Genomic DNA, 27,930 nt, shown 5'->3' with positions numbered 1-27,930 from the left:
GTACTCTCCAAAAATATCTCTTGGGAGGTAACACAAAATTTAAGTCCTCACAATAGTGATTTTATTAAATTAGTTGCTTTATAAAACATTGCAGATGTCATAATTGTTAACATAACAATTTACCAAACTGTAGTTAACTGGTGCAGTTTGCTGAGCATGTTTTATAAAGGAAAGGAAATGCCAAAACCCTGTTAAAGTTGTTCCATTGCAGCCTAGGAGAACAAAGAGATTTGTTTCTCAGACACTTGAATCAGGCAAATAAAAACAGAGTTTCCCTCCCCCATCTGAAGCACTTCATCAGTAAAAATAGTCTGATAAATAAAGAGATTCCACAACTTTTACTGTACTGCAAAAATGGAGAAGTTTACCTTCTTCAGCTTCAAAGTTGGAGGGTTTTGGTCATTTAATTTTTAAGTATCACACTAGTACTTTTCAGCTGCAGTATCTTCAGTCTGAGATAAGCAGTCTTCTTCACAATGTATTTTTAACATCCTCACGCTCAATTTAAAACAAAGCAATTTTAATACTAGGTGCACACCACATGCCCTTGCTGCAAACTGCTTTTCTTGACAAGTTATGAAGTAGTTCAAGGAGGTATGGTTAAGGCTGTATTACTGAATGGTGCTGGTAAATACTACATAATTTTTTGTCATGTTGCAACCTTTGTTTCCAATTTAGTGGCTGCTGCTATGGAATCAAACAGCAACAATGACAACATTATTAGGTTTGTTTGTTTGTTTTAAACTATGATTTAGTAGCAATTGAGGTTCCCCAATTTTAACCCCTTGGCAGCAAGATCCACGTTCCCTCATTTGCACATTAGCACCTAAGTGTCAAGGGGTAAAATAACCAGCACAAAAGATACTGCACTTCTGATTGTAGCATTTGGCAGAACTGAAAGGAAAGGAAGTTGTGCTACATGTTGAAGGGATTGTGGGCAACAGAAAGAAGACACCAGGAGAAGATAAAATGTCACATGAAGTCTTCATAGTCTTGTACATAGCCTCCATCATAACCACCATAATCTGCCAGATCATCTTTCATGGTGGCCTTTAATCCCCCTCCAGGAACCACGCCTTTCTTCTTCTTTTTGGCTTTGCTTTGCTAAAGATGAGAAAGAGTTATTTCAAGAGACTTTATCTGCTATGGACATTTTATCTGATACAGCAACCCTCATAGAAATATCAAAAGCATCTGGTCCCAGAAGAAACCTTAATTCTTTAAGGGAGAGCTCAAGCCTCATCTATAGCAATTTCTATTAATATTGAGAGGAGAAATGCGAACATGTCTATAAACAAAAGGACAGTATTGCCACCCATACTCCTGTTCTATTCCAACTTAAATGATATTGGTAGTGCTTGACTTTTATGTTTTTGACAGACTCCTATTATATTTGAGAATTTTCTCACAACCCCATCCTAACATAATACTTGTTTCCCTGCACAGCTTGTCCTTACCTTTTCTTGCTTCTGTTTTTCACTGCAAAGCACAGTCAATGAATTGGTAATCTTTTTCAAGTCATCAATTTCCACTATTTAAAAAAAAAAAAAAAGACACTGATCTTCAAATTTTAAGCATTTTGAAAACTAAAGCAAAATAGATATCCTTCCAAAAATGTTTTGAGAAGCCTAATTTGTCCATCAAGTAACCCTGAAAATGACTGAACTTTTAAAAACATAAGGTGGTTAGGGAATCAAGAGTTTATGGCTCAGCTCAAGGTAGAACTACTTAAAAATGGTGAATTCAGTAACAAAAATTCAACTTTATAATGACCTACAACAACATACTATTGTTCAATCATACAGAAACTAAAAGTGACTTAATACTGCACAGTACTCTCCCTTCTATCTTTCCTTCAGTCTAAACAGATGGATAACCATGCACTTCCTAACTGCTCATTGAGCATCAAGGATGTGTTAAGATTTCTTGAACCTGCAGAAGAAAACCCCATACCCCTAGGGGGACTCCATTTTCTATCACAGAACTAGAATGAAAACTGATTTATCTCAGTGTGCTATAAGGTGACAGGCCTGTTAAGTGGTGAACATACCTTCCCATCCTTATAAAAAGATATCTAGCTTTTAGCTATCAGAAAATGTTCAGTTTGGGATACAGAACCTCCCAAAATAGGAAAATTAGTACAGCAGAATGAAATACCAACTCTGGTTACTTCACTGATTAATTTTAGAAGCCCCAGCTTACTGATCATTTCTCAAAGAAAACCCAATTTATAATTCATTATGTAGGATTCCTTTTTTTCAAACAGCAAATACTAGCAAAACCAGTCCTTTCCACATTACTACTGTATCACCCATAGCTGTCACTCTGAAAGGTATGACTCCTTGGGGTGTGGCACCACAGCAGCACCCCAGAGGATGGGTGCCAGCTCTATTAAGTATTTTGTCTTAAGCTTCCAAACATTGGAAGTCTCTCACTCACCTGAAAATCCTGAAAGCCCAGAGGCCATTTCCCCCAAAAGATACCTCCCTTTCAAGAAATAAAAAAATTTACTCAGTTGCTTTGCTGACAAGCCCAGATGTCTCTTTGGGACACCAGTGAAGGCAGCCTACCCCCGCCCACACACACCCAAAAAACCCAACACTCACACTAACTGTACATGTAGAACAAAAGAAGCAAATCCTGAGTTTCTACAACAGAATTAAAAGAAAAAAAAAAATCCCCCATCCCTGCTTCTCCCTGAGTATAATTTCACTTAAAATCTACCCACAGGGACTAGAAATGAGAATTACTTACATGAAATACACACATCTCGAACTAAGGCTTCCAAAAAACTGGCATAATATAGTGACTTTTCATATTGGGTAATTTTATCTTTTAGTAACTTTCCAAACTCTGTGAAATCATCTCTTGAAGATGGGTTCATAGCATCTATTCCATAAACTGTATTGTTAACACCTGTAGAAGAGAAGAAACACTAGGAATATCAGAAAGTTTTGTTTCATTCTAAAACAGATTCTTAATCTTAGACCCATTGAAGCCCTTGGACAGATCTGGGGGTGGAGTATGGGGGGGAGCATGCCCTATGAACTTGAATGAGAGAAATAAATTTACATTTTGATTTTCACTAATAGACACCATAAATAATTTCAGATCACATTATAGTTTTAGCAGATATCTTACAATATTGTATGGTCATTACCTTCAAAAAAACCTTTTTTTTATTAGATTTGCCACTGGATCTTATTAATAAAAAAGCATACACAGGCCGGGAGTGCAACTCAGTGGTAGAGGACCTAATATGCACGAGGCCCTGGGTTCAATCCCCAATACAAGGGGGAGGTGGGGAAGGAATGTACTGTGTAATAAAAAAAAAAAAAAAAAAAAAAAAAAAATTCTGTAATAAATTCATTATTTTAGTATTTTGATATCTATTTTCAATTATAGGTTTCCTTTGTAAATAAAATTCTATGCATTTATTGTATTCATTTGAAAATATTATGCTACAAAAGGGCCCATAAATTCACCATGCTGCCAAAGAATCCCATGGCACAAAAGGGATGTTCTTAAAGGGTCTGTCCAAAAGTTCAGCCACAACAAAGTATGGAAAGGGGGAAAAAAACGTAAGAAACAAAGATGGAGCCTTAATACCCAGTCAAATCCAAAAGCTAAGCAGAGGTATGCCATGTGTTAAATCCCAACAGAAAAATTAATCTGACCTAAAAGAATTATAGACTAAATGACAGTATGATTCTGTATCCTTCTCAAGGGCAAGAGTAAATTAGTTGTTAAAATCATGTATTGAGTATTTTAGTATGAGAAACACAACAGTAAAATTCTATTAATTAAACAATGACTGTATATGGATGCATATAATTTTACTTTTTAATGTGTAATTGGTATTCCATACTAGGCTTTATAAGAGCACAATGCATAAACCCACCTCTTTAATAAGCATATGAGCAGCTTTTAACATCCTATGAAGACATGAAATAAGGGCCCAGTGCCCTCTATAATTAGATGAGTACTTTTAGGACTTGCCAAGCAGGGGCGTCTTTGGCAGCCACTTTTTTTTTTGGATGATGGGGATCAAACTAAGGCCCTTTCATACACTAGGCAAGTATTCTACTACTGAGTTATGTCCCCAGCCTGGCCTGGCCCAGCCCAGCCCATAGTCACACTTGAAATTGCTAAAGACTGACTGAGAAATAAGGTCATAGATTTCTATAAAGAGAATGATTGCTGGGAGCCATTAGCCAAGTAGGTATGACAATTTCCTTGCCAGCGTACCCCATGTTGCAGTGACATTGAATGTAGGTGACCTTGTTCAAGGACCAAGGCGGATTAGGGCGTTCCCGGTTTAGGTTCCAGGTTTAAGGTTTAAGATTATTCCTGCTGGGAATAGGGCGTATCCTGCTGCCTGAGTTCCCCTTGAGTTCTCACAGGATTTAGACAGTATTTTTTGGGAGACAGAAGCCCAGTGGAGGTGGATTTGGGCAGAGAACGTGGATTTCCCCAGAACGTGATTGTAGACGGCTGGTGTGAGTTCGGGAATAAAGAGTTGCTGTTTGAATCTACAAGCTGTGTGGTGGCTCGTGATTGTGTGCCCAGCCAGACTGCGGCAAATGATCACTGCAATCGTCCCCTGATGCACTTGAGAAAAGGACTGGCAAAACCCCAGGTCAACTAGAGCCTTCTTGGTTATAGATTTCAGTTTCAATGTTATTTAACTGATTTAACAGGATCTTCTAGTCTGAAAAGTACTCAATACCTAACAACAAACTTGGTTACCCCTGTCATGTGAATCTCCCCTGAAACACACCAAATGTATAGGATCCTGAACCACAGCTGCAGGCATGATACACAGAAATGGTGGCCCCTGAAAGAAAGGGCATGGTGAAGGCCAAGGAGGAGAGGACCACACAAAGAAACAACTGAGTACAAGAAGGCACAAAGATGAATGTCACATGGACTGTCATCCTATTACCTACTACAAGTCTTGTCTTAGATGGCCCATAATAGCACTATAGTAAGTTCACTACTTAAATTTCAGTTACAGACCTCAAAAAAAAAAAAGTTACAGACCTCAGACTTCATTCAAGTTTCACCCAGCTGATACATGCTAGGCAATGATGTACTTTATTTGGATCCAATGACGACTTAATCTTTTAGTATACTACAAACAGTTACTCAAAAATCTGAACATGTAAGTCCTTCACACTTGCCTTCAAGTAATGAAATCTCAAAACTGCTTTCAAATATCTAAACTTGACAGGATTATGTTAAAAAAAATTTCCGAAGACTTAAAAAATGATGTTTGCGAGGAGCAGGGGCACACACCTGTAATCCCAACAGCTCAGGAGGCTGTGGTAGGAGAATAACAAGTTCAAACCAGCCTCAGCAATTTAGGGAGACCCTGTCTCAAAACAGAAAATAAAAAGGGCTGGAGATGTGGCTTAGTATTTATGTGCCCCTGGGTTTAATCCCCAGTACCAAAAGTCAGTTCAGTGATGGGGCTTTGCCTAACATGTGCAAGGTCCTGGGTTTGCTCTTCAACACCACAAAAAAAAAAAAAAAGGCAAAATTGAACTTTCACAACTTAAAAGACTCCTAGAGTTTTCAGCTACAATAATTCAGTATTACACTAAAATCACACACCCATCTTACCAAAAGTTTCTTTAGCTAATTCAAGATCTGACTCTTCCTGTAATTTCTTAAGCCGCAGTTTATCTGCTAATTGTTCTTCTGGCGTTAGCACTTTAGGTTCTTCAGGTTCTTCTAACTGAAATGAAACAGAAGTTTTAAAAGAGCTGTGATTATGATGGACCTGGTATAATTCTATAGTGTATGAATTTTTTTATAAGTACTTAATTATAAATAAGCAAGCATTTATAAAGTGATGACTATATTTCAGACATTCTTCTAAACACTTTAGATATTCTTATCCCAATTACATAGGAAAAAAACCCCAGAAGCACAGAGATAACAGATAGTAACACAGCTAGTAATGTTAACAGAGGTAAGATTTGAACCCAGGAACACTGGGATTATTCCTATTGCCTTTTTTAAAAACAAGGAATTAAAATTGTAGGCAAGAGAAAAATGCACTCTCATATACTGTTATTACTATATTGGGAACAACCTTTCTAAGGGCAACTTAAAATATTTATCAAGTCTTAAAATTCTTTAATATGCTTTAATTAAGTAATTCCATTTCCAGGTATTTAGCTTAAGAAATCTAAGATGCACATATTTATTTAAGCCACTGAAATTATTATTTATAATTACAAGTCAATTCAGAGACCACCTAAAATGTCCAACAACAATAGTAATAGCCATTAAGAACACATTTTCTTTGAAGCATCTGAAAACATTCTTTTTGCCAGGCATGGTGGCGTATGCCTGTAAAACCAGCAACTCAAGAAGGCTGAGGCAGGAAGATCTCAAGTTTGAAGCCACCTTTGGCAATTTGGCAAGATTCTGTCTGAAAATAAAAAGTAAAAAAGGGTTGGGGATATAGCTCAGTGGTAGAGCATCTCTGGGTTCAATTTCCAATATCTCACACTCATTTCATTTTTTTTAAAATTAAGGTTTCTTCATATTAGAGACTAATATAAAAATATAACAGTATAATTCTAACTTAGATGACCAGGAAAGAGTCAATCAATACAACTCCTTAGACCGAGTTTTAAGATTCAATTGCTTATACTGATCAGAGAAACATATACAGTTATTACAACAATACATGGAGGGCAATTTGGAAATACTTGTGAGACAAATGTACCCATGGGGCTGGGAATGTGGCTCAAGTGGTAGCGCGCTCGCCTGGCATGCGCTGGGCACTGGGTTCGATCCTCAGCACCACATAAAAATAAAATAAAGATGTTGTGTCCGCCAAGAACTAAAAAAAAAATAAATATTAAAAAAATGTACCCATTACCTAGCATTCCCATCTTTGGAAATTTATTCTACAAACATGGATACATGTGTTAGAAGTAACAATATGTAATGGTTAGTCACTGAAGTATTATTTATCAAAGACAGGATCGACAAATCTAACTGACCATCAATGGGGAACTGGTAAAATAAATTATGGTACGTCCAGATAATGTAATGTTACATAGCTACCAAAAAACTGATTTAGAATAAACCAGAAATTAATGAAAACAGTTTCCACAGGCAGTTATAGAGAAAAGGGAGAGGAGAGGAATGGATGTTTGAGATCTTCCTCCCCTGTATGATTGACACTGTATATATTTTCAGTATACAATCTGATATATACATTGTGAAATGACTAAATCAAGCTGGACAGTAGTATATTTGTCACTTCACATACTTTGATCTGGGCTGGGGTTATGGCTCAGCGGTAGAGCACTGGCCTAGTGCAGGTAAGGCCCTGGGTTTGATCCTCAGCACCACATAAAAACAAATAAAACAAAGGTATTGTCCAACTACAACTAAAAAATATTTAAAAAAAAAAAAAAAACTGATCTACTTTCATCAATTTGAAATGTTTCTGAGTATGCCACTTTTATATAGCTTTAATTTCTGAAAAAAACAAAGTTGAATACAAAAGAGAAAAGTGGGACTCAGTAGCACACACCTGTAATCCCAGCTATTCCTCACAGTTTAAGTGAGACACTGTCAAAACAAAAAAGGGGTGTGGGGCGGGGAGGGGGCTAGAGTTGTAGCACAGTGGTAGGCACCCCTAGGATCTGGTTCCCAGTACTGGTGGGTGAGGCAGGGGTTGTGACACTGTATTGATTAAAACACAATGAATCTACAAATGAGTTTGAGTTTACAAAAACCTGTTACTGCCTCTCATCTTTCACTGACATTACACTCCCCCTTCTTACTCTGAAAATTGGTAATTAGAGGATTAAGTTTTTAACTCTACCTTTCTAATACAAACCATATTCAAAGTAACCAAATAACAAAAAGAAAAAAGAGCCAGACAATAAACAGAAAAGTCACCATTATGAGAAACATCATTCTGCAATCCCTAATTAATTAGGCAATGAGCATCAAAGACATTAAAACTGGGTGAGAGGTTGATGTGATTTTGGATTACCCATAAAAGGAAAGACAGAAGCATCAGGATGTCAACATTTTAATCCAGTGACCAATTTTAGCATCAATAACACAGGAGAGATGACTCCTGATGTGTTATAGGATGAAACATACAGCATTACTTCCAAAGTAGTCCAGCTTAAAATATCAAATATGAATCTAACCAAAATTTTATACTCAATTGCCAAATTGAAGAAACTGAAATTATGAGTAAGTAATCAGATAAATATAGAAAGTGGGATGTTCAATAAGACAATTAGCCTGGTCTCTTCAACAAGTTAATGAAGAGAAAGAGAAAGGAAGTGGAGAAGGGAGACAGACAGAAAAAGAGAGATACTCTAAGAGATTTATGATACATTAACAACCAAATGCAATGCATGATCCTTATTTGAGCAGACCATACCTAAAAGACATCTTATGATAATCAGAAATTTGTATGTAAATAGGATACTAGATTATGTTTAAAAATTACTGTTCATTTTTTAGGTGAGATATGATTGTAATCGTATTAGAAATATCCGTTTTCAGAAATGTGTACTGAACTAAAGACAAAATGCATAAAGTTTATTATTGTATTTTAGCAAGACAAAAATAGTTGAAGCAAATTTGGCAATATAATGACAAATTTAGGTGCTACATATTACTCATTATTTTATTTTCTCTACTTTTTATGTTTGAAAATATTCTTAATAAAAAGTCAAGGAAAAGAATAAAGCTTTCTATGACCTGTATGAAAGGATCTTTATGGTATATCAAATAAAAAGGTGTCTGGGCATGGCAGTACACACCTGTACTCCCAGCAACTTAGGAGAGTAGGCCGAGGCAGGAGGATTGCAAGTTTAAGTCCAGGCTCAGCAACTCAGTGAAATCCTGTTTCAAAATAAAAAAAAAAAGGGCTGGGGGGTTGGGCACAGTGGCACACACCTCTAAACCCAGCTAGCTGGGGAGGCTGAGGCAGGAGGATGAAAAGTTCAAAGCCAGTCTCAGCAAAAAGCAAGGTGCTAATAAGCAACTTCAGACTCTGTCTCTAAATAAAATACAAAGTAGGGCTGGGGATGTGGCTCAATGGTCAAGTGCCCCTGAGTTCAATACCCAGTACCAAGGGAAAAAAGGGGAGGTGGGGGTGGGGACTGGGGATTTAGTATCCTTGGGCTCAATCACCAGTACACGAAGAGTGGGGAAAAAAAAAAATGGCTCAGTGGTTAAGTGCTTCTGGGTTCCATCCTCAGTATCAAATTAAAAAAAAAAAAGAAAAGAAAATGTAGTTATATCCAGACACATCAAGTTCATAAAGACACCTGGAAGAGATAAGAAAGCCTTACTGTGGGATAGAGGAAAATATACAGTATAAATGAGTTAAACTATCTTGATTTTTGAATTCTGTAAATGTACTTTCTATTCAAAAAGCAAATTAATACAATATTACTGATCTTGCTCCAAATAATCAAGAACAAAAATATTTATATAGTGTATGACACAGAAATGAATGCTTTCTGTATTTTACTCAGTATGTACACCACAAATAATCATGACTAGAAAGAACTGCAAACACTGACAAAAAAAATCACTGGCTGTGATTACTGTGCAATTGTGACTGTTCCTGAAATACATACAGCATCTGGATTCTATTTTTGCAAAAACCACATATCAATTTGTTTTGGGATTTACCTAGCTATATAAGTATCCATTTATTTAATTCTTCACAGGGCCCTTCAAATCAAATCGTCTGTTAAACATTGTACCACTACTGATGTTAGAATTCTGTATGTATTTTAGAAAATGAACAGTACTAACCCTCTTTTTAATTTCTTCTTGCCTTTTCTTCTGTTGCCTTTCTTTCTCTTTTATCTTCTCTGCTATTTTTTTCTTTTCTGAAATTTTTATTTCTGAAAGAAATATTTTATTCACGATTATTAAGTACTTTGCAGTTCAAGGATGGGACAGATAAGATACTTACATACTTTAAGAGACCAAACTTTTCCCAGCTTTCAGATTCATATGGTAATATTCTAGAAAATTAAAGTGGTAAAGTTCTAGAAGTCTTTTCCTCTCTAATCTGACCCATAAGATCAAATATCTCTACATATATTCCTACCACCCTTTAAGCAAGACCAACAGCATTCAAATAACTATAATGCTGCACTCCCTCTGCTCGCTCTTCATAGCCCAGCACTCAAAAAGAAAAAGAGGAGATATCTGATTACATTTGAGGAGACAAAGAAGAGATGCAGGAAAAAGAAAATAAAGAAGAAATAGAAGAATGCTTAGTTTCAATATACCAACAATTTTGTGAGCATTTTGTTATTTAAGCACTAAATGCCTACACCAAGATATAAAACCAAAAATGGAAGAGCACTAGTGGCTCACCTGGTTTTACTTCTGCTTCCTCTTTTTTTTCTTCATCATCATCATCCCAGTTATCCTAAAGAAAAAAAAAATACATATATATATGTTCCATGAGGCCTTTATTATCAACTTGTCTAACTTTATGGAGACAAACTTTTGGGTTTTGTTAATGCATTACATAATAAATTAATGTAGGAAGAACTGACACCTTTAAATACCTGAGCTCCCTAAAAAAGGGCTCTTCCCAATTGTTTGAGTCCACTTTTTTATTTTTTAAGAGAGTTGGAAAGTTTCCAAGAGGTTTTATACATTTCTCTGTAGGTTTTTCCTAAGTATTTCATAAGGTCCTAAACTGCTTTTGTAAATAGGGTTTTTCTCTCCAGTTATATTCTCTAAAAACTGGTTATTTTTATACAGAAATATCTAATGATATTTTTATGTTAATCTTATTATCTTACTGAATTCATTTATCACTTACACTGGGTGACACACAACTGTAATTCCAGCTATTTAGAGGTTCTAAATTTTACTTTCTACATTAGTTTTAAAATTGACTTGGGAGGCTAATGCAGAAGGATTCTAAGTTCAAGGACAACCTGTTCAACATAGTGAGTGTGTGTCTCAAAATACAAAATTTAAAAGAGCATGCCTATAATACCAGCTACAAAGGAGGCTGAAGCAGGACAATTCCAAGTTCAAGGCTAGCTTTAGCAATTTAGTAAGATCCTATCTCAAAATGAAATAAGGGGGGCTGGGGTTGTGGCTCAGCAGTAGAGCACCCGCCTAGCATGTGCAAGGCCCTGGGTTTAATCCTCAGCACCACATAAAAATAAATAAATAAAAGAAAAATACTGTGTCCAACAACAACTGAAAAATATTTTAAAAAATGAAATAAGGGCTGGGGATGTAGCTCAGCAGTGGAGAGTTTGTGTAGCATGTGTAAGCCTCTAGGATGGAACCCAATACTACAAAAAAAAAAAAAAAGTTAGATTTATAATAGATTCTTTAGGGTTTTTCTAAGATAGGTGGAACACTCTAATCTGAATATCTGAAATCTGCAATGCTCCAAAATTCAGAACTTTGTTTAAAATTACCTTCAGGCTATGTGTAAAAGGTATATATAAAACATAAAAGGAAAAAAAAAAAGAATTTTACGTTTAAACTCATAATATATATGCAAAGATTTCAAATTCTGAAATAACACCCAAAACCAAAACACTTCTGATCCCAAGCATTTCAAATAAGGATACCCAACCTGTACTACCACATCATCTGCAAACAAGACAGCTGGACTACTTTTGATACCAATTATTCTACCTCCACAATTGATTTATCTAATGGCAATAGCTAAACCTCTAAGTACAATGCTGTGTAGATAATGAGCAACCTTGCCGCCTTCCTCTTTCCCTTCTTAATAAAACTGCCTGTGGATTTTCCCCATGGAGCCCTATGCTATACATGCTACCAAGTTTATGCAATAAATTTATCAATCATTTAATTTATTATCTCTGAATTTTTGTCTGCTAAGAAGTCTTATACCAAAGAATTCACTAATATTTTCTTCTAGAATATATACGGTTTCATTAGTTTTTCATTTAGATTTCTGACCCATTTAGAGTTTTTCACTTGTGTATGATATAAAGCATGGATCTATTATCTATTTCTCCAAATACCTAGTCAGTTGTCACAGCATCATTTACTAAAAAGTCCTTCTTTGCCCCATGATTTACCATATACTTAATTTCCTTATGTACTTGGAATACTTCTGGGCTTTCTATCTTATGCTACTGTTATACATACTGTCTCTTCATATATCAGCACCACACTGTTTTAATTATAGAGCTTTTATGGTATGCTTTAATGTCCACTAGTGCTAGTTCTCCCATGTAGTTTTTTAATGCTTTCCTGACGATTCTTGCATGTTTGTTTTTCATACGGACCTTTATATCAACTTATCTAACTACATTTAAAAAAGCTTCTTTATTAGTAATTAAAATACAAGACAACCAAACCAAAACTAATAGCCTTAAAAAGTGATTTGCACCAGGCATGGTGGTGTGTGCCTGTAATCTTAGCAACTCCCAGGCTCAGGAAGCTGAGACAGCAGGATCACAAATTCGAGGCCAGTCTTGGTAATTTAGCAAGTCTTTGGTAACAGTGAGACCCTGTCTCAAAAACATAAAATATAATGGGCTTGGATATGGCTCAGTGGAAGAAAACCTCTGTGTCCCCCCTGCAAAAAAATGATTTGCAGTTGATTTAAATAGAAGATTGAAAGAAACTTTAGCAAATGTAAAAAGTATCCCATACTCTAGCTGATGGGTCATTTATTTCAAGCAATATTCCATACAATACAATGCTGACTAATGAAATAAATCTATATACTAAGCCTGGGTTTAATGAAGAGTCATGACCTGGTTAAATGTTTATGGATTCCATTCCCAAACTTGGGCAGGCACTCAGATCTACATTCTGTCTTCCCTATGCCTAACTCAATCACTGAGCTAAATATAAACAAATTCTCACAGAAACAGAAAAAGAATCATGAAATTCATTTTAAAAAGTAAAAGACCCAGAATAGTCAAAGCAATCCTTAGCAAGAAGAGTGAAGTAGGAACATCACAATAACAGACCTTAAACTATACTACAGAGCTACAGTAACAAAAACGCTCTGGTATTGGCACCAAAATAGACATGTAGACCAATGGTACACAATAGAGCACACAGAGACAAACCTACATAAATACAGTTATCTCATACTAGACAAAGGGGCCAAAAACATACATTGGAGAAAAGATAACCTCTTCAACAAATGGTGCTGGGAAAACTGGAAATTCTTATGCAGCAAACTGAAATTAAACCTCTATCTCTCATCCTGTACAAAACTCAAAAGTGGATCAAGGACCTAGGATTTAGACTAGAGACTCTGTGTCTAATCGGCCCAAATCTTCATCATGTCACCTTAGGACCTGACTTCCTTAACAAGACTCCTAAAGCATAAGAAATAAAAACAAGAATCAATAAATGGGATGGATTTAAACTAAAAAGCTTCTTTGTAGCAAAGGAAAAAATAACCGTGTGAAAAGAAAGCCAACAGAATGGAAGAAAATCTTTATTACGCGCACATCAGATACAGCACTAATCTCCAGAATATACAAAGAACTCAAAAAAATCAACACCAAAATAAATAAATAAATAATGCAATCAATAAATGGGATAAAGAAATGAGCAGACACTTCACAGAAGATGATACACATTAGATCAACAAATATATGAAAAAAGGTTCAATATCTCTAGCAATTAGAGAAATGTAAATCAAAACTACTCTAAGATTTCATCTCATTCCAGTCAGAATGGCAATTATTAAGAATTCAAGCAATAATAAGTGCTGGCAAGGATGTGGGGGAAAAGGTATACTGATTCATTGCTAGTGGGACTGCAAAATGGTGCAACCACTTTGCAAAGCTGTATGAAGATTCCTTAGAAAACTTGGAATGGAACCACCATTTTACCCAGTTATCCTACTCTTCGGTCTATACCCAAAGGACTTAAAATCAACATACTAACAGCAAAGCAGCCACATCAATGTTTATAGCAGCTCAATTCACAATAGCCAAACTGTGGAACCAATCTCGATGCCCTTTAATAGATAAATGGATAAAGAAACTGTGATATATATACACAATGGAATATTCCTCAGCCTTGAAAAAGAATGAAATTATAGCATTTACAGGTAAATGGATGGAGTTGGAGAACATGCTAAGTGAAGTAAGCCAATCCCAAAAAACCAAAGGCCAAATGTTTTCTCTGATAAATGGACACTGATCCATAGGGAGTGGTGGGTGGGGAGGGGGGAGGGAAGAATGGAGGAACTTTGGATTAGGCAGAGGGAACAAAGAAGAAGAGAGGGGGTGAGGAGGGGAGATGGTGGAATGAGATGGACATTATTACCCTATATATGGGTATGATTGCACAAATAGTGTAACTCTACATCATGTTCAACCAGAGCACTGAAAAGTTGTGCTTCGTTTATGAAAATAAATAAATAAATAAAAACAAATTATCAAACATTTTTCTGGTCTAGGCAAGAGCACTTGCCTAACAAGCATGAATTCCCTGGGGGAAAGGCAGGAGTCAATCCCTAGTACCACAAAGAAAGAAAGAAAGATAAAGGACCCACAATTTCCTAAAGGCTCCACAGAATTTAGAAGATTCTAATTTAAAAGGAATAGATGGGGCTGGGGTTGTGGTTCAGTGGCAGAGCACTCACCTAGAATGTATGAGGCCCTAGGTTCAGCACTGGGTTTGATCCTCAGCACCACATAAAAATAAGGGTATTGTGTCAAACAATAACTAAAAAATAAATATTTAAGGGCTGGGGTTGTGGCTCAGTGGTAGAGCGCTTGCCTACCATGTGTGGGGTGTTAGGTTTGATTCTCAGCACCACATAAAAATAAAATAAAGGTAGTGTGTGTCCAACTACAACTAAAACACAAAATAAATATTTTAAATAAATAAAGGAATAGATACATGAGCTGGGGATACAGCTTAATTGGTAGAGTGCTTGCCTCGTATGCACAAGGCTCAGCAACACAAAACAAATAAACAAAATAAAAGGAATAGGTAACCCAGTCATTAAAGAGGGCTTTAATTTATATGTAGCCTAGACACTGTCCCGGCAACTACCAAGCCACACTGAAATGCCATGTGAAGCTGATCTACACAACAGCAGATGCAAAGCAGGAGGCCCTGATGCTACTAGAAGATGCAAAGGCTAACTATTGTGCCACAACTATGACACCAAGCTTCTGGTTTTATAAGCAAAACAGATCATAAATGTTTATCAGTCTAGGTACATAAACAAACTGAATCATGATTCTTAATAACATTCTGTAAGTCTAACAAAGAAATAAAAAATCCAATACCCTAAAACTGTCATGGGGGGTAAAAGCTGAGTGGGAAAAATCTTATATAAAAAGTACACATTTTTGGGGGTGGGGTATGGGGGATTGAACTTAGGGGTACTCGGTCACATCCCAGCCCAATTTATTTAGAGACAGAGTCTCACTGAGTTGCTTAGTGCCTTGCTTTTGCTAAGGCTGGCTTTGAACTCTCAATCCTCCTGCCTCAGTCTCCCAAGTCAAAAAGTAAACATATTTTTATAGTCATCTTACCTTTGTAATTTAATGCAGGGTTTACAGTTTTAACAGACCGAGTGTGGCTGAGTGCCCCTGAGTTCAATCCCTGGTACCCAAACAAATAAAAAATAACACTGCAGTTCAAAAAGAACCAAAGAGCTAGAAGTTAACTACTAAGTGTTTTTGTTGTTGATTTAATCTTCACAGAAGATAGAAAGACTGGATCTGTGATATGCTGCTTAAGCAGTGCTTCAGAAAGAAGGACCATATCACTATTTTCACTATTATAAGGGTATAAGGGTATTGTGTCAAATGATAACTAAAAAAATAAATATTTAAGGGCTGGGAAAGGGCCCTGCGCAGTGGCGCAGGCCTATAATCCCAGTTGACACAGAAGGATTGCAAGTTCAAAGCCAGCCTCGGGAAAAGCAAGGTGCTAAGCAACTCTGAGACCCTATCTTTAAATAAGATACAAAATAGGGCTGGGGATCTGGCTCAGTGAAGTGCCCCTCAGTTCAATTCCCGGTATACAAAAAAAAAAAAAGAAAGAAAGAAAGAAAGCATTTACTGAGTGCTCTCTTTGTACCAGACTCTGTGCAAAGAGCAATAACATGGTTAATCCTCAACATTACTTTGGGAAGCAAGGTGGCATCATCCCCATTCTGCACATAAATGAACTGAGGCCCAGGGATAGCTATCCCAGACTCAGTGAAAAACAACGAAGAGACCTGCTCTGAATGGACCAAAGTTCCTTCAAGTATCATAGTGAAGGTAATTGCTTCTTTGCATCCTGAAATACAAAATGCCAACCAGGGAATTAAGTCCCTCCCCACCCAAATCCATTCTTTCAGTTAGTTCTAGAATAAACTCCCATGGAATCACAGTGAATCTCATTTAAAAAAAAGTGTGTGGGGGAGTCATAGCCAGGCATGGTGGTACATACCTATTATTCCAGCAGCTTGGGAGACTGAGTCAGGAGGATCACAAATTTAAGACCAGTCTCAGCAACTTAGCAAGCAACTCGAAATTTAAAAAGGACTGGAGATGTAGTCCAGTGGTAAATCACCCCTGGGTTAAATATCCAGTACCCCCACTCCCACTCCTAAAAAAAATTTACAGTTCATACTGAGTTATAGTTATGTCAATTACCCACTTCAAACCTCAAACTGCTTACAGTGGTTTTCTGTGAATTTTAAGAAACTGGTCTAGAATCCTCTGGTAATAAGAAGCCAAAGAGAGAAGTACCTCTGAAAATAAGGGATTCCATCACAATACCTTCAACATAGAGTAACATTTCTGTTCAATGCTGATGCTCTTCGGTGCCCATTCCCAGCAAAACATCATCTCTAGCCTACTCATATCAATGCTCCTCATTCCTACCAACTCTATGTCCCATCTCTATCATGCCCCTGGTTTCCCCATCAAAGGATGAACATTACCCTAGACACCCATCAATGCAGACATAATGAGGTTACCTGGAAACTCCTCATTCCATCACAGAATGGATTTTAGTAGCAAAAGGAGCTCCTATCACAAATCCTGAGAAGTCATGACAATTGTTCCTCAGTTCTTTAAAGGACCACCATGAAAAGCAAGCCTTGCCTGTCACCCTCACACCAAATCCTTTCAATAAGTCTGCTCTAAAATTACTACCAAACAAGCACCTCTTCCCTAAAGAAGAGAGCATAGTAATCTCAGCAAAAAAGAGGCAGGTTGTATTTGCAAATAATTGTAATCTTTATGATTATATAGATTATATATAAGATTAGGTTAATTTCCCCAATAACTGAAAATTTTTATTTCCTTAATTATGATATTAGCAAGTACCTGAAACCTATGGCACAATGTTTGCAACAATGCTTGAGAAAATTTTGCCCAACTTCCTGTGAATATTAGAACTTTGTAAATGCGGACCAAAAAAAAAGAGAAAACGCAAAAAAGGTTCCTAGAGAAAGACTTAAAAATTTAACACTTAAAATTGGGAGTAAGTCTACAACTCACCTCAAAAGAACCCTAAATGGTTATTTGGTAAAAATCCCTTCCCTGGGCTGGGATGTAGCTTGGTAGTAGAGTGCTTTCCTATCATATACTAGGCCCTAGGTTCAATTCTCAACACCATAAAAAACAAACAAAAAATTTCCTTCCCAAATATTTTTGGTAAATAATATATTTCCCAATTATGATATCCAGTTTATTTTCAAAAGAATCATCTAGAAAGAGGTGTGGTGGTATCTGCTTGTTTGTAGTCACAGTGACCCTGGAAGCTCAGGCAGAAGAATGACAAGTTTGATACCAGTGTGAGTACCTCAGCGAGGTACTGTCTTTAAATAAAAAAGGACTCAGAACCAAGCATGGTGGTGTAAGCCTATAATCCCAGTGGCTCAGGAGGCTGAGGCAGGAGGACTGTGAGTTCAAAACCAGCCTCAGTAAAAGTGTTGCGCTAAACAATTCAATGAGACCCTGTCTCTAAATAAAATAGGGCTGGGGATGTGGCTCAGTGGTTGATTGCCCCTGAGTTCAATCCCCAGTACCAAAAAAAAGGGGGAGGGGGCAGGGCGGGGACAAAGAAAAGGAATGGTGATGTAGTTCAGGGGTAAAGGATTTCCAGTACCAAAAAATAAGTAAAATTTTAAGAAATTTTAAAACGGCTGGGGATGTAGTTCGGCTAGTAGAGCAGCCCTGGGTTAAATCCCCAGTCCTGGGGGAAGAGTGATATCACCTACGCTGCTCTCCTAAAATGGTTAGCTTCTTTTCAATAGAGGCTGTTTATAAATTCCTTGCTCATCTATACGCTTGCCCTGCAGATTTGGACTTTCTCTCTAAAAGAAATGGCTGCTTTTCAAGTTTAAAACCTTCTTCCAAATGAATATGACTATTAAAAACAAAACAGGAAAATTTTAAACACTATTTTCTTTTTATTTCTAACAATGCAGCCAGCAGTTGGCTGGTACTGCCATTTTTATAATATGCAACTACAGAATGTCACATGCAATGAGAGAACACATTTAGGGCTGAAAATGTTTTCCAACTTAAGCAAGATATATTTATAGATTGTCAATTAAGAGTAGCTTTCAAAGAGTAGTAAAATTGTTTTGCCTCAGAGCAACAGCCCAGGAGCTAACATTCTTTTCCTTTTTTCTTTAAATACGTGGTATAGATATGGTATAATATCTTGCTGGGAAAAAAAGCTGTTTCTTGGTGTTCTGTAAGTCTTGTGGGTTCTGTTCTGTGAAGCCTCAGAACTCTGTAATGGGAGTCTGGCAAGGTTAGATATCCCAGCAAAGTTCAGTTTTTTAAAAAACCTCAAGCCAGGCGTGGTGGCACATTCCTGTAATCCCAGCAGCTCAGGAGGTTGAGATAGGAGGATCATGAGTTCAAAGCCAGCCTCAGCAAAAGTGAGGTGCTAAGCAACTCAGTGAGACCCTGTCTCTAAATAAAATACAAACTAGGGCTGGCAATGTGACTCAGTGTTTGAGTGCCCCCGAGTTCAATTCCTGGTACATAATAATAATAATAATAAGGCTCAAATCAAATCCTCTTCCAACCTCTCAGAACTATGCTGATCTCTCAAGCTACTGTACCTGCCTTAGTAAACTCTACTTCATTTAATTCAAGTTATTCATTAATTTTACTTTAAATTACTGGCTAAGCAAGGTCAAGATTAAGACACTAAACACTATACAAGGCTCTTATTTATTTTCAATGGTCCAGCGTGACATATACAACAGGTAAATATTTTTCAACAAAAAATGTTTCCTGCTGGTGTCGTGACACATGCCTGTAATCCCAGCAATTTGGGAAGCTGAGGCAGAAGGATGGCAAGTTTGAGGCCACCCTCAGCAACTTAGTGAAACCCTGTCCCAAGATAAAAAATAAAAAGGGTTGGGGATATGGCTCAGTGGTAAGTGATCCTGGGTTCAATCCCCAGGACCCCCCAAAAAGAAAAAAGTTACACACACATAAATTTACCTCTCTTTAAGATATGAATTTTCTGATATAACAGGTACTTTGAGTTTTTTTCCAATAACTTCACATTTCTCTACAATATGGATCCCATTCTTCAGAAATGATGTTTCCATTGCATGAAAAATGTCCTTACTCTGGTAGGTATAAATTATCAATCAGGAAGGGATCTTAACAGAAGGTGAACAAGTAAGACAAGCAGTTTTGAATTGAGTCAGTTCTTAAGGATCTCTCTTTTTTTGGGTACTAGGGATTGAATCCAAAGGTAATTTACCACTGAGCTAGATCCCAGTCCTTTTTGTTTTTTGAGACTGGATCTTGCTTAATTGCTGAGGTTGGCCTCAAACTTGTAATTCTCCTGCTTCAGCCTCCTGAATAGCTGGAATTATAGGTGTGTGTCACCACACCCAGCTAGGATCTATCTATTTATTTGTTTGTATGTAGTGCTAAAGATCCAACCCAGTGCCTCACACATGCTAGGCAAGTGCTCTACCACTGAGCTAAAGCCCCAGCCCTAGGATCTCTTTTTAAGAAATTCTATAATACAGTAATAGAAGCAAATGCCTAAGACAGTTGAACACAACCAGAAGTTTCCTCAAAACAATGTCTACACATCCTTCGAATAAAACTTATTTCTAACCTGTTCTACTGATATGCTGGGAGACAATGGAGTAAAATCTGCGTTGTCCCTGCTTCCAGTGCTTTCTCAATCAACACACTCTATACATCATTTCAATAATGGGGAAGGAGCCCAGCCATATATGCCAAGTGAATGTTTTTTTTTTTTAAAAAAAACCATATTTTTAGTTGTTGATAGATATTTATTTATATGTGGTGCTGAGAATCAAATGCAGTGCTTTACACATATTAGGCAAACGCTCTACCACTGAGCTTCAACTCCAGCCCCACAAAGATACTAGATCTTAACACTCTGAACATGTTTTCCATAGCCAAAAAAAAAAAAAGACTATAAGCCAAGTACCATAGCACTCATCTACAATCCCACCATCTGGGGAGAATGAGGCAAGAGGATCACAAGTTGAAGTTAACCTTGGCAATTTAGTAAGACCCTGCTCAAAAAAAAAAACTGGGGATGTGGCTCTGTGGTCAAGTGCCCCTGGGTTCAATCCCCAGTAATGCAAAAAGGAAAAAAAAAAATTAGACCACAACATGAAATGAGAATTTCATTTCAACGTAGGAATATAATAGAGTATAATAAATTCAGCTTTCAACCTCCAAGATCAACTTCAAACTTTATATTATTTAAAAAAAAAAAAAAAAAGGGTCTTTGGGCTTAGCAGTACTCTCCTAGCATATACGAGGTCCTCCTGGGTTCTATCCTCAGTACCATATAAAAATAAATAAATTAAATAAAGGTATTGTGTCCAACTACAACTAAAAAATAAATATGAAAAAAGGTCATTTATATAAAAGAAATTCTGGACTGAAAAACTGGACACTTACAACTTGTAAATCTCCAAAACTGTCATCAAAATTACATTCATCAAGATAGGCTAGGGTTGTGGTTCAGTGGTAGAGTGCTTGCCTAGAATGTGTGAAGCACTAGGTTCAATTCTCGGCATCACATGTAAATAAAAGGTCCATCAACAACTAATAAAATATTTAAAAAATAAAAATAAAATTGAAACTCCTAGAAGAAAATACTAAAAAAATAAAACAGGTAAAGGACACATTTAAGTATCCTCAGTCAAAAATAATACTGTTTGGCAAGCAAGGTGGCACACACCTGTGATTCCAGCAGCTCAGAAGGCTGAGGCAGGAGAATCAAAGCCAGCCTTAGGAATTTAGTTGAGGTCCTAAGAACTGAGCAAGATCCTATCTCAATAAATAAATAAATAAAATTAAAATTAAAAAAATAAAAAGGGCTGGGGGTGTGGCTCAGTGATTAAGTGCACCTGGTTCAATTCTGGTATTAAAAGTAAGCACTATTCATTTACTAACTCCTATGTTCACATGGCTCACATTATACCTGAAACTGAGACTGATAAATTGGACATTTGTCTCAACAGACTCAAGCTCATAGTGATTTATCTGTCTTAAAATTTTCCAACACAAAAATAAAGATTTTTATAAAGTTTATGACAAAGAGCATTAGGAGAGTAAAACATTCACTAGATTAATTAAAACAAACAAAAAAAATCATTTTCCCTTTAACATAAAACTTCATCTTCACAAACATAAGATTTTTTAAAAGTTTGTAATTATAATCTTAAAATTCTGGACTTGCCCAGCATAATGGTGCAGGCCTATAATCCTAGCAACTATGGAGGCAGAGGCAGGAGGATCACACATTTTAAGACCAGCCTCAGCAACTTACCAAGACTTTGTCTCAAACTAAAAAATAAAAAGGGCTGGACATAGTTCAGAGGTAAAGAACCCCTGGGTTCAATCCCCAGTATAAAAAAAAAAAAAAAAAAAAAAGGAATGATTATGAACTTGAGACTCATTGCTACTTATAAAAATTTAAAAATTAAAAAAGTATGTAAGCCAGATGCAGTGGCACACACCTCTAATCCCAGCAACTCAAGAGGCTGAGACAGGAGAATGAGGAATTCAAAGTCAGCCTCAGCAAAAGTGAGGTGCTAAGCAACTCAGTGAGACCCTGTCTCTAAATAAAATATAAAATAGGTCTGGGTATATGGCTCAGTGAGTTCAATTCCCGGGTTTCTCCACCTCCAAAAAAAAAAAAAAAAAAAAAAAAACCAGCACATGAGATAGTATGATCTAAAACCATATGATAATCCCCTGGAAGTTTTCAAACACAAACCACAAAGTGAATATGGTATAGATTCACAAAGCATAGGAGAAAGAAAAAATAAAACAAAAAATGCTGGCCCCTAGTCTACTACAACCACCAAATCGTCAATATTTTCTTAGGCCTCATTCATATGCAGATGAAAGTATACCTATCAACTCTCCATTACTCATATTGCTGCGTGGACTACCTAGGTTTCTATCCACTAAATGATGTTATCTCTGTGCTCAGTTCATCCTTTTTACCACAGGGTGGGGGAAGGGAGAGCTAAAAGTTATTTTACTTCACTGTTTCTATTTGTCTGCTGTAGAAAGAAAAGTCGAATTTAAACCATAATATTCCACTCATCGAATCATCCGAACAAACTCTATATATGGGCCGTTAGGATCATAAGTGAGTTGTTGACCCTGGGAAGACCTGAGGTTGAAAAGGCAGGAGGGTTTCAATACTTTCCATATGGGATAAACCTCGGAGTTCAATCCCCAATTTGCCAGTCTCATTCCGGTAGTGGACTGCGAGGCTTGCACGTGGGCCAGTCCGACTGCTGCTGTCACCTCTCGTCGCCAGTTGGCGGGTGGGATCTAGGCCGGTGCGCGGACCCCCAAAGAAAGGCTGGCGCGCAGGCCGCCACCGCCCTCGACGAATGAGTCCGGGAAGACAGGCTGCCGTCTCCAGCCCACATGGCCGGCATGTGAAGGGGAAGAGAACACTGCTAGCCCTACGCTCGCGCCCGGACACACGGCCCGCAGGCCCGGGCGGCGCCCCTGGGCCGAGAGTCGGCCCACCCGCCCGCCCGCCCGCCGGCAGCAACTCCACCCGCAACAGCGCCAGCCCTCTCTCGCGCTGTCGGGCGTCCCAGCCCGAACCCACCTTGACGTCCTCGTCCTCGTCCTCGCCTTCCCAGCGGTCCCCGCCGGCAGTGCCGCCGCCCCCCACCTTTCGCACCGGGTCTTCCACGGAGAACGTGTCCGCGTCTGCGGAAAAGAGCGAGACGCGTTAGTGCCTGCCTCGGCGTGGGACCGGTGCCGGCCCGGACCCTGCCCCGGAAACTTCTGCTTACCCCAAGAGTCGGAGTCCCCCGCCGCTGCCGCCGCCGCTGCCGCCATCTCGAGCCGGGTGTGAGCGTGTGTGAGGGGGAGAGCTACGAAGAGTTAGCGCGGCGGAGGTGAGTCACTGGGCTTGCTCTCGTTGGCCCGCGCGGAGCAAGCTGGGACCGTGGCTGACTGTGCGCCGGGCCGAGGCCCCGCCCCCTCTGGCGGCGCCGGCGACGCGCGCGGCGGGGAGGGGGCGTGGACCGGGCCGGCAGAGCGTAGGTCGCGGTTCAGGGCGGGGCTGTGTGTGCTGTTCCTTGCGATGCTGGGCAGTCCTGGACACTACTAGTTGGGCAGGGCGACGGCGACACCATCCTGGGTCCCTGGGAGAAGTAAGAGCGGGAAGGTTAGTAGGGCAGTCCCTTGCCTGACCCTTGGCCCTAACGCATCTTCTGCCAACCTCAACCCCGCCCCAAGGGTGCGCTCTGATCTCGGCCCAAGGCCGCTGGCGAATGCTGAATAAGTTGCCCCCCATCCTCTGCACGCTTCTCCGGGAAGGGTCTCTAAACACTCCTGCCTGTGAGGGTACTCGCGTGGCTTCCTCGGCTCCCGGTGAACGCGGTGGCGGGCTAGTGGGGGAAGTGGGCCCCTGGGAACCGGCGTGTGTAGGACATCGGGGAAGGAGCGAGTGGAGAGGGCAGAATTCCTGTTCCTGGCAACCTTCCAGCCTGGCGCGTGGAGCCAGCTCGAGGTTCATTTGCGTGGATTTAGTAACGGAGGGATCGAAAACATCCTCAATCCTCGAAGCTGTCCCCTTCTCTGAGCCCTTAGAGGCCTGCACATTCTTTGGCAGAACAATTTCGGAAATTCTCAGTCTGTGCTAGGCATAAGCTCTAGCCTTTTCCACCAAGTAGCAAAGATAGACATGTAAACAAGTTTGGACACAGTGTGATGACTGCAACAAAAAGAAGCATTATGAGGTTAAATGCAAAAGGCTAACATTAACTACTGCGGAGGTTGTAGGAAAGGCCTCCTGAGGTAAGCTCCGGCGAAATTGGAGATTGAGAGACTAAATGAAATGTGTGGGAGTGCATTTCCAGTAGAAAGAATGCATATAGTCAGTCCCTCACCTGACTGAGTGGCGCAATCAGAGGTAAACTGAACAGGTAAACTCATCATGAAGAACATAAAATGAGCCAAACTCCCTGTCCTTATCGCTCCCCTGCAAGGTTGACTTTTTTTCTGGTGATGGTGTGTGGGGGGGGTTGTATTTGGGGGAGGTTTTGTTGTTGTTGTTGTTGTTGTTGTTTTGTTGTGGGTTTGGGTACTGAGGATTGAATTCAGGGATTCTCTACCACTGAGCTACATTCCCAGCCCTTTTTAAAAAAATTTCAGGACAGGGTCTCCATAAATTGCCCAGGCCAGCTTCCAACTTGTGATCCTCCTTTTTTAGCCTCCCAAGTAGCTGAGATTGCAAACCTACCACTTCACCTGGCTCCGTGTAGGGTTTTAAGAGGGTTGCTTTATTTTGATTTTCTTGTTGTTTTATTGTTTTCGGATATATAATGCACATACATTCATATTACAAAAAAAGTAGACACATCAGCCACTGTATTCTTTCTAGTGGCAAACAGTGTACCCTGTTCCTTGTATGTTTTTTCAGAGTCTACAAATAAGCACTTTATAAAGATGTTTTTTCAAGAGATATTCTAATGCCCATTTAAAGTGTGAGAGGCAATTACCTATTTATAATGCATCCATTTATAAAAGGTGGACTGAAAAGAGGCAAAACAGAAAGCATGGGTAGCTGGTATATAAATCTGAGGGCACAGTCTATTCACAATTGTATCTTCAGCTTTTGGCATAGTGCCTAACACAAAAATATTTTCTGAATGAATGTGTGTGTGTACCTTCCATGCTTTTGCTTCTCCAGATCAAACCCAGGGTCTCTCATGTGCTAGGCAAGGGCTCTACTCCTGAGTTATACCCCATTCTGAATGAATTAATTAAATGAGAAAAATGTAAGCCTAGATTAAGACAGTGGCAATGGAAAGAAAAACCAATCAGAAATATTTAAAGGTCAGAGTCTATAGAACTTAGTGACTATAATGATTATTTTTATGTATTTTCTTGACTAGGCCATGATACCTATGTTACCCAGTCTTTAGTCAAACACTGATTGTTATGAAAATATCTGTTAGATATGATTAATATTTAAATCAGTAGACTTTGAGTAAAGCAGATTACTCTTCATAATTTATAAGGGTCCATCCAATCAGTCCAAATTTAAAAACTTCAGGAAGAAGGCATTCTGCCTCCAGACTGTAGTATTAAATCTCCCTTAGGTCTTTATTCTACTTGTTTATCATGCAGATTTCAGACTTGCCAGCACCCACAACCTTAAAATAAATCTCTTTCTATTATGCACATCCTATTGATTTGTTTCTCTGGAGAATCCTAACTAGTGATTGACTGAATATGGAGGAGGAGTGGGAGACACAAGGAAAAGTTGATCTCTTTGAAAGTGAGTGATGGTGACAGTTATCTAGTTGCTCAAGTCAGAAACCTGGGAGCTATTCTTTTTTCTTCCTCTCTCTTACCCCTAAATTCCATTCATCATCAAGTCTGGATCTGTTTTCCAATATTAATCTCGAAGATATTTATCCCCGTGTCTCTTGCTACTACCTTAATCCAAAATTTGGTCATTCAGTTTTCATTCTTTACCTTCCACAATCCATTCACTACACACCAAGCAGTTTAATTTAATGTGTTAATCAGATAGTACCACTCCCCTCCAGTTGAAATCCTTTTAATGGCTTCTTCTATTTTTTATTTTTTTTTTTAAGTCCAGCTTCTTTTCAGGTCCTGCATAGACTGACTCCTACATCTCACCAACCCCTTTCCTATAATGCCTCCCCCACACACAGACACCCCCCCCCCACACACACCACTGCCATTCTCTATTATTAATTCCATTTAACCTTCTAAGGCTACTAAGCTTTTTCCAGTTCAGGAGGTTTCTACATACTGTTCTTTCTGCTTACAGTGTTTATTTTTCCCCCATGCTTTGCATGGGGTCTCTTCTTTCACATCAAAGCTCAAATGTTATCTCTACAGAAAGCTCTTTCCTGATCTCCCTCCTGCAAAGTACCTCCCCAGTTATTTTCTAACTCATCACTGTTTTTATCATAATATTTATCCTATATCTTGTTTATTCAGTATCTATTAGGAACACAAGTACCTTGTCTTATTTTTTACTACGTATTACTAGTGCTTTGACACATGGTTAAATATTGATAAATTCTTTTGAAAATGGGTGAATGGTGCCTCCCTTCATAGTAAAGAATACAGGATCAATTAAGTTTGACCACACAGGTCTTGACATTTTTGTAGGACATCCAAAATGAAAATGTGTGATGCACTTTGGAGCTCAAGAGAACTGGACCACAGACACAGAATTAGGAGTCATATGATTATTGTGGTTGGTAAAATGATGTGAAAATTGAAGTTATCTGAATATGGCATAGATTGAAAAAAGTATTGAAGGACATCAACATTTAAGGAGCAATCAGAAGAAAAAGATATAGGGAGGACAGAAAATATTTAAAAATTATTGTTGTATTCTTCCAGTACCATCATGTGTATATGTGTGTGGAAAACAAATGTGTATGTGTGTATTTTAAAATAATGTGGGACTTGGTATATTAAAAAATTCACTATATGGAAGTCAGAAGACCTTCTTCTAGTCATTCAAATGATAAGATTTTATTGAGCTGAATACTGAATACTTCTAGTGTGTATGTGGTGGGGAAGGGCTTACAGTCTTTTCCTCTTTTTCTGGAAATTGCCCTAGTTAGTATACAAGAGTGGGTGTGCTCTCCAAAGCCATGTCTTGTGACTTACCATAGTGACTTACCACAGCTGATCTAGAGATTAATTAACTATTAAGCTAATGAACATTTAGTTTCAGGACCCCTTATTACATGGGCCCATATTATCTTCAAAGGAAGTCCTCCAAATTGTATGTACTGCAAGATATATAATCTGGATCTGCCCCTACATGGGATATATAGGCCACTAGAATAATTAAATAATAATAATAATAATAATTATTATTATTATTATTATTGTGTGTGTGGTGCTGAGGATTGAGCCCAGGGCCTTGTGCATGAGAGGCAAGTACTCTACCAACTGAGCTATATCCCAGCCTTTTTTTGTTTTTTTTTTTGGAATCATCAAGTGAAGCATGTGTCTATATCTCAGCTACTCAGGAAGCTGAGGCAGGAGGATTTCAAGGTCAAGGCCAGCCTTGACAACTTAGTGAGAACCTGACTCAAAATTTAATAAAGCCAGGCACAATGGCTCAGGCCTGTAATCCCAGTGATTTGGAAGGCTGAGGCAGAAAAATTATAAGATCGAGGCCAACCTCAACAATTTAGTGAGGCCCTGTCTCAAAGTAAAAGATAAAAAGATCCCGGGATTTAGCTCAGTGGTAAAGCACCCCTGGGTTCAATCCCCAGTACCAAAAAAAAAAAAAAAAAAAAGTGGGGGTTGGGTGGAAAGTGGGGCTGGGTGCCCTGGAGCATTCCTATAATTCCAATAGCTCTGGAGGCTGAGGCAAGAAGATCATGAGTTTGAGGTTAGCAGG

The 27,930-nt window shown here is 38.5% G+C and overlaps 1 protein-coding gene and 1 long non-coding RNA gene across 2 annotated transcripts in view; one reads left to right on the top strand and one right to left on the bottom strand.

The window, feature by feature from the left end:
* Window positions 1-38: 38 nt before the first annotated feature.
* On the bottom strand, window positions 39-23,463 carry Eif3j (eukaryotic translation initiation factor 3 subunit J). Its single transcript, XM_027925119.2, has 8 exons — window positions 23,312-23,463; window positions 23,122-23,225; window positions 10,396-10,450; window positions 9,823-9,914; window positions 5,626-5,740; window positions 2,755-2,916; window positions 1,458-1,531; window positions 39-1,104 (listed from the first exon to the last, which is right to left on the bottom strand). The coding sequence occupies exons 1-8, from the start codon at window positions 23,355-23,357 to the stop codon at window positions 973-975; spliced, it is 780 nt and encodes a 259-aa protein (XP_027780920.1). The 5' UTR covers window positions 23,358-23,463; the 3' UTR covers window positions 39-972.
* A 121-nt stretch (window positions 23,464-23,584) lies between these two features.
* Window positions 23,585-27,930, top strand: part of LOC139704721 (uncharacterized) — a 43,533-nt gene continuing 39,187 nt past the window's right edge. Inside the window, exon 1 of the long non-coding RNA XR_011706668.1 lies at window positions 23,585-23,688. This is a non-coding gene — a long non-coding RNA (uncharacterized lncRNA). The remainder of the gene's footprint in view (window positions 23,689-27,930) is intronic.

This window comes from Marmota flaviventris, chromosome 2 (genome assembly GCF_047511675.1).
Source record: "Marmota flaviventris isolate mMarFla1 chromosome 2, mMarFla1.hap1, whole genome shotgun sequence".
NCBI classification, from domain to species: Eukaryota; Metazoa; Chordata; class Mammalia; order Rodentia; family Sciuridae; genus Marmota; species Marmota flaviventris.
This window is presented reverse-complemented; position numbering and strand designations above follow the sequence as displayed.

Excerpts from the sequence above, each read along its gene's own strand:
- Eif3j (XM_027925119.2), bottom strand. The coding sequence starts at position 23,357 with ATGGCGGCAGCGGCGGCGGCAGCGGCGGGGGACTCCGACTCTTGGG. Across the intron at positions 9,915-10,395 it reads GGAAGCAGAAGTAAAACCAG|AAATAAAAATTTCAGAAAAG; the intron begins GTGAGCCACTAG and ends TATTTCTTTCAG. Across the intron at positions 2,917-5,625 it reads ATTAGCTAAAGAAACTTTTG|GTGTTAACAATACAGTTTAT; the intron begins GTAAGATGGGTG and ends TCTCTTCTACAG.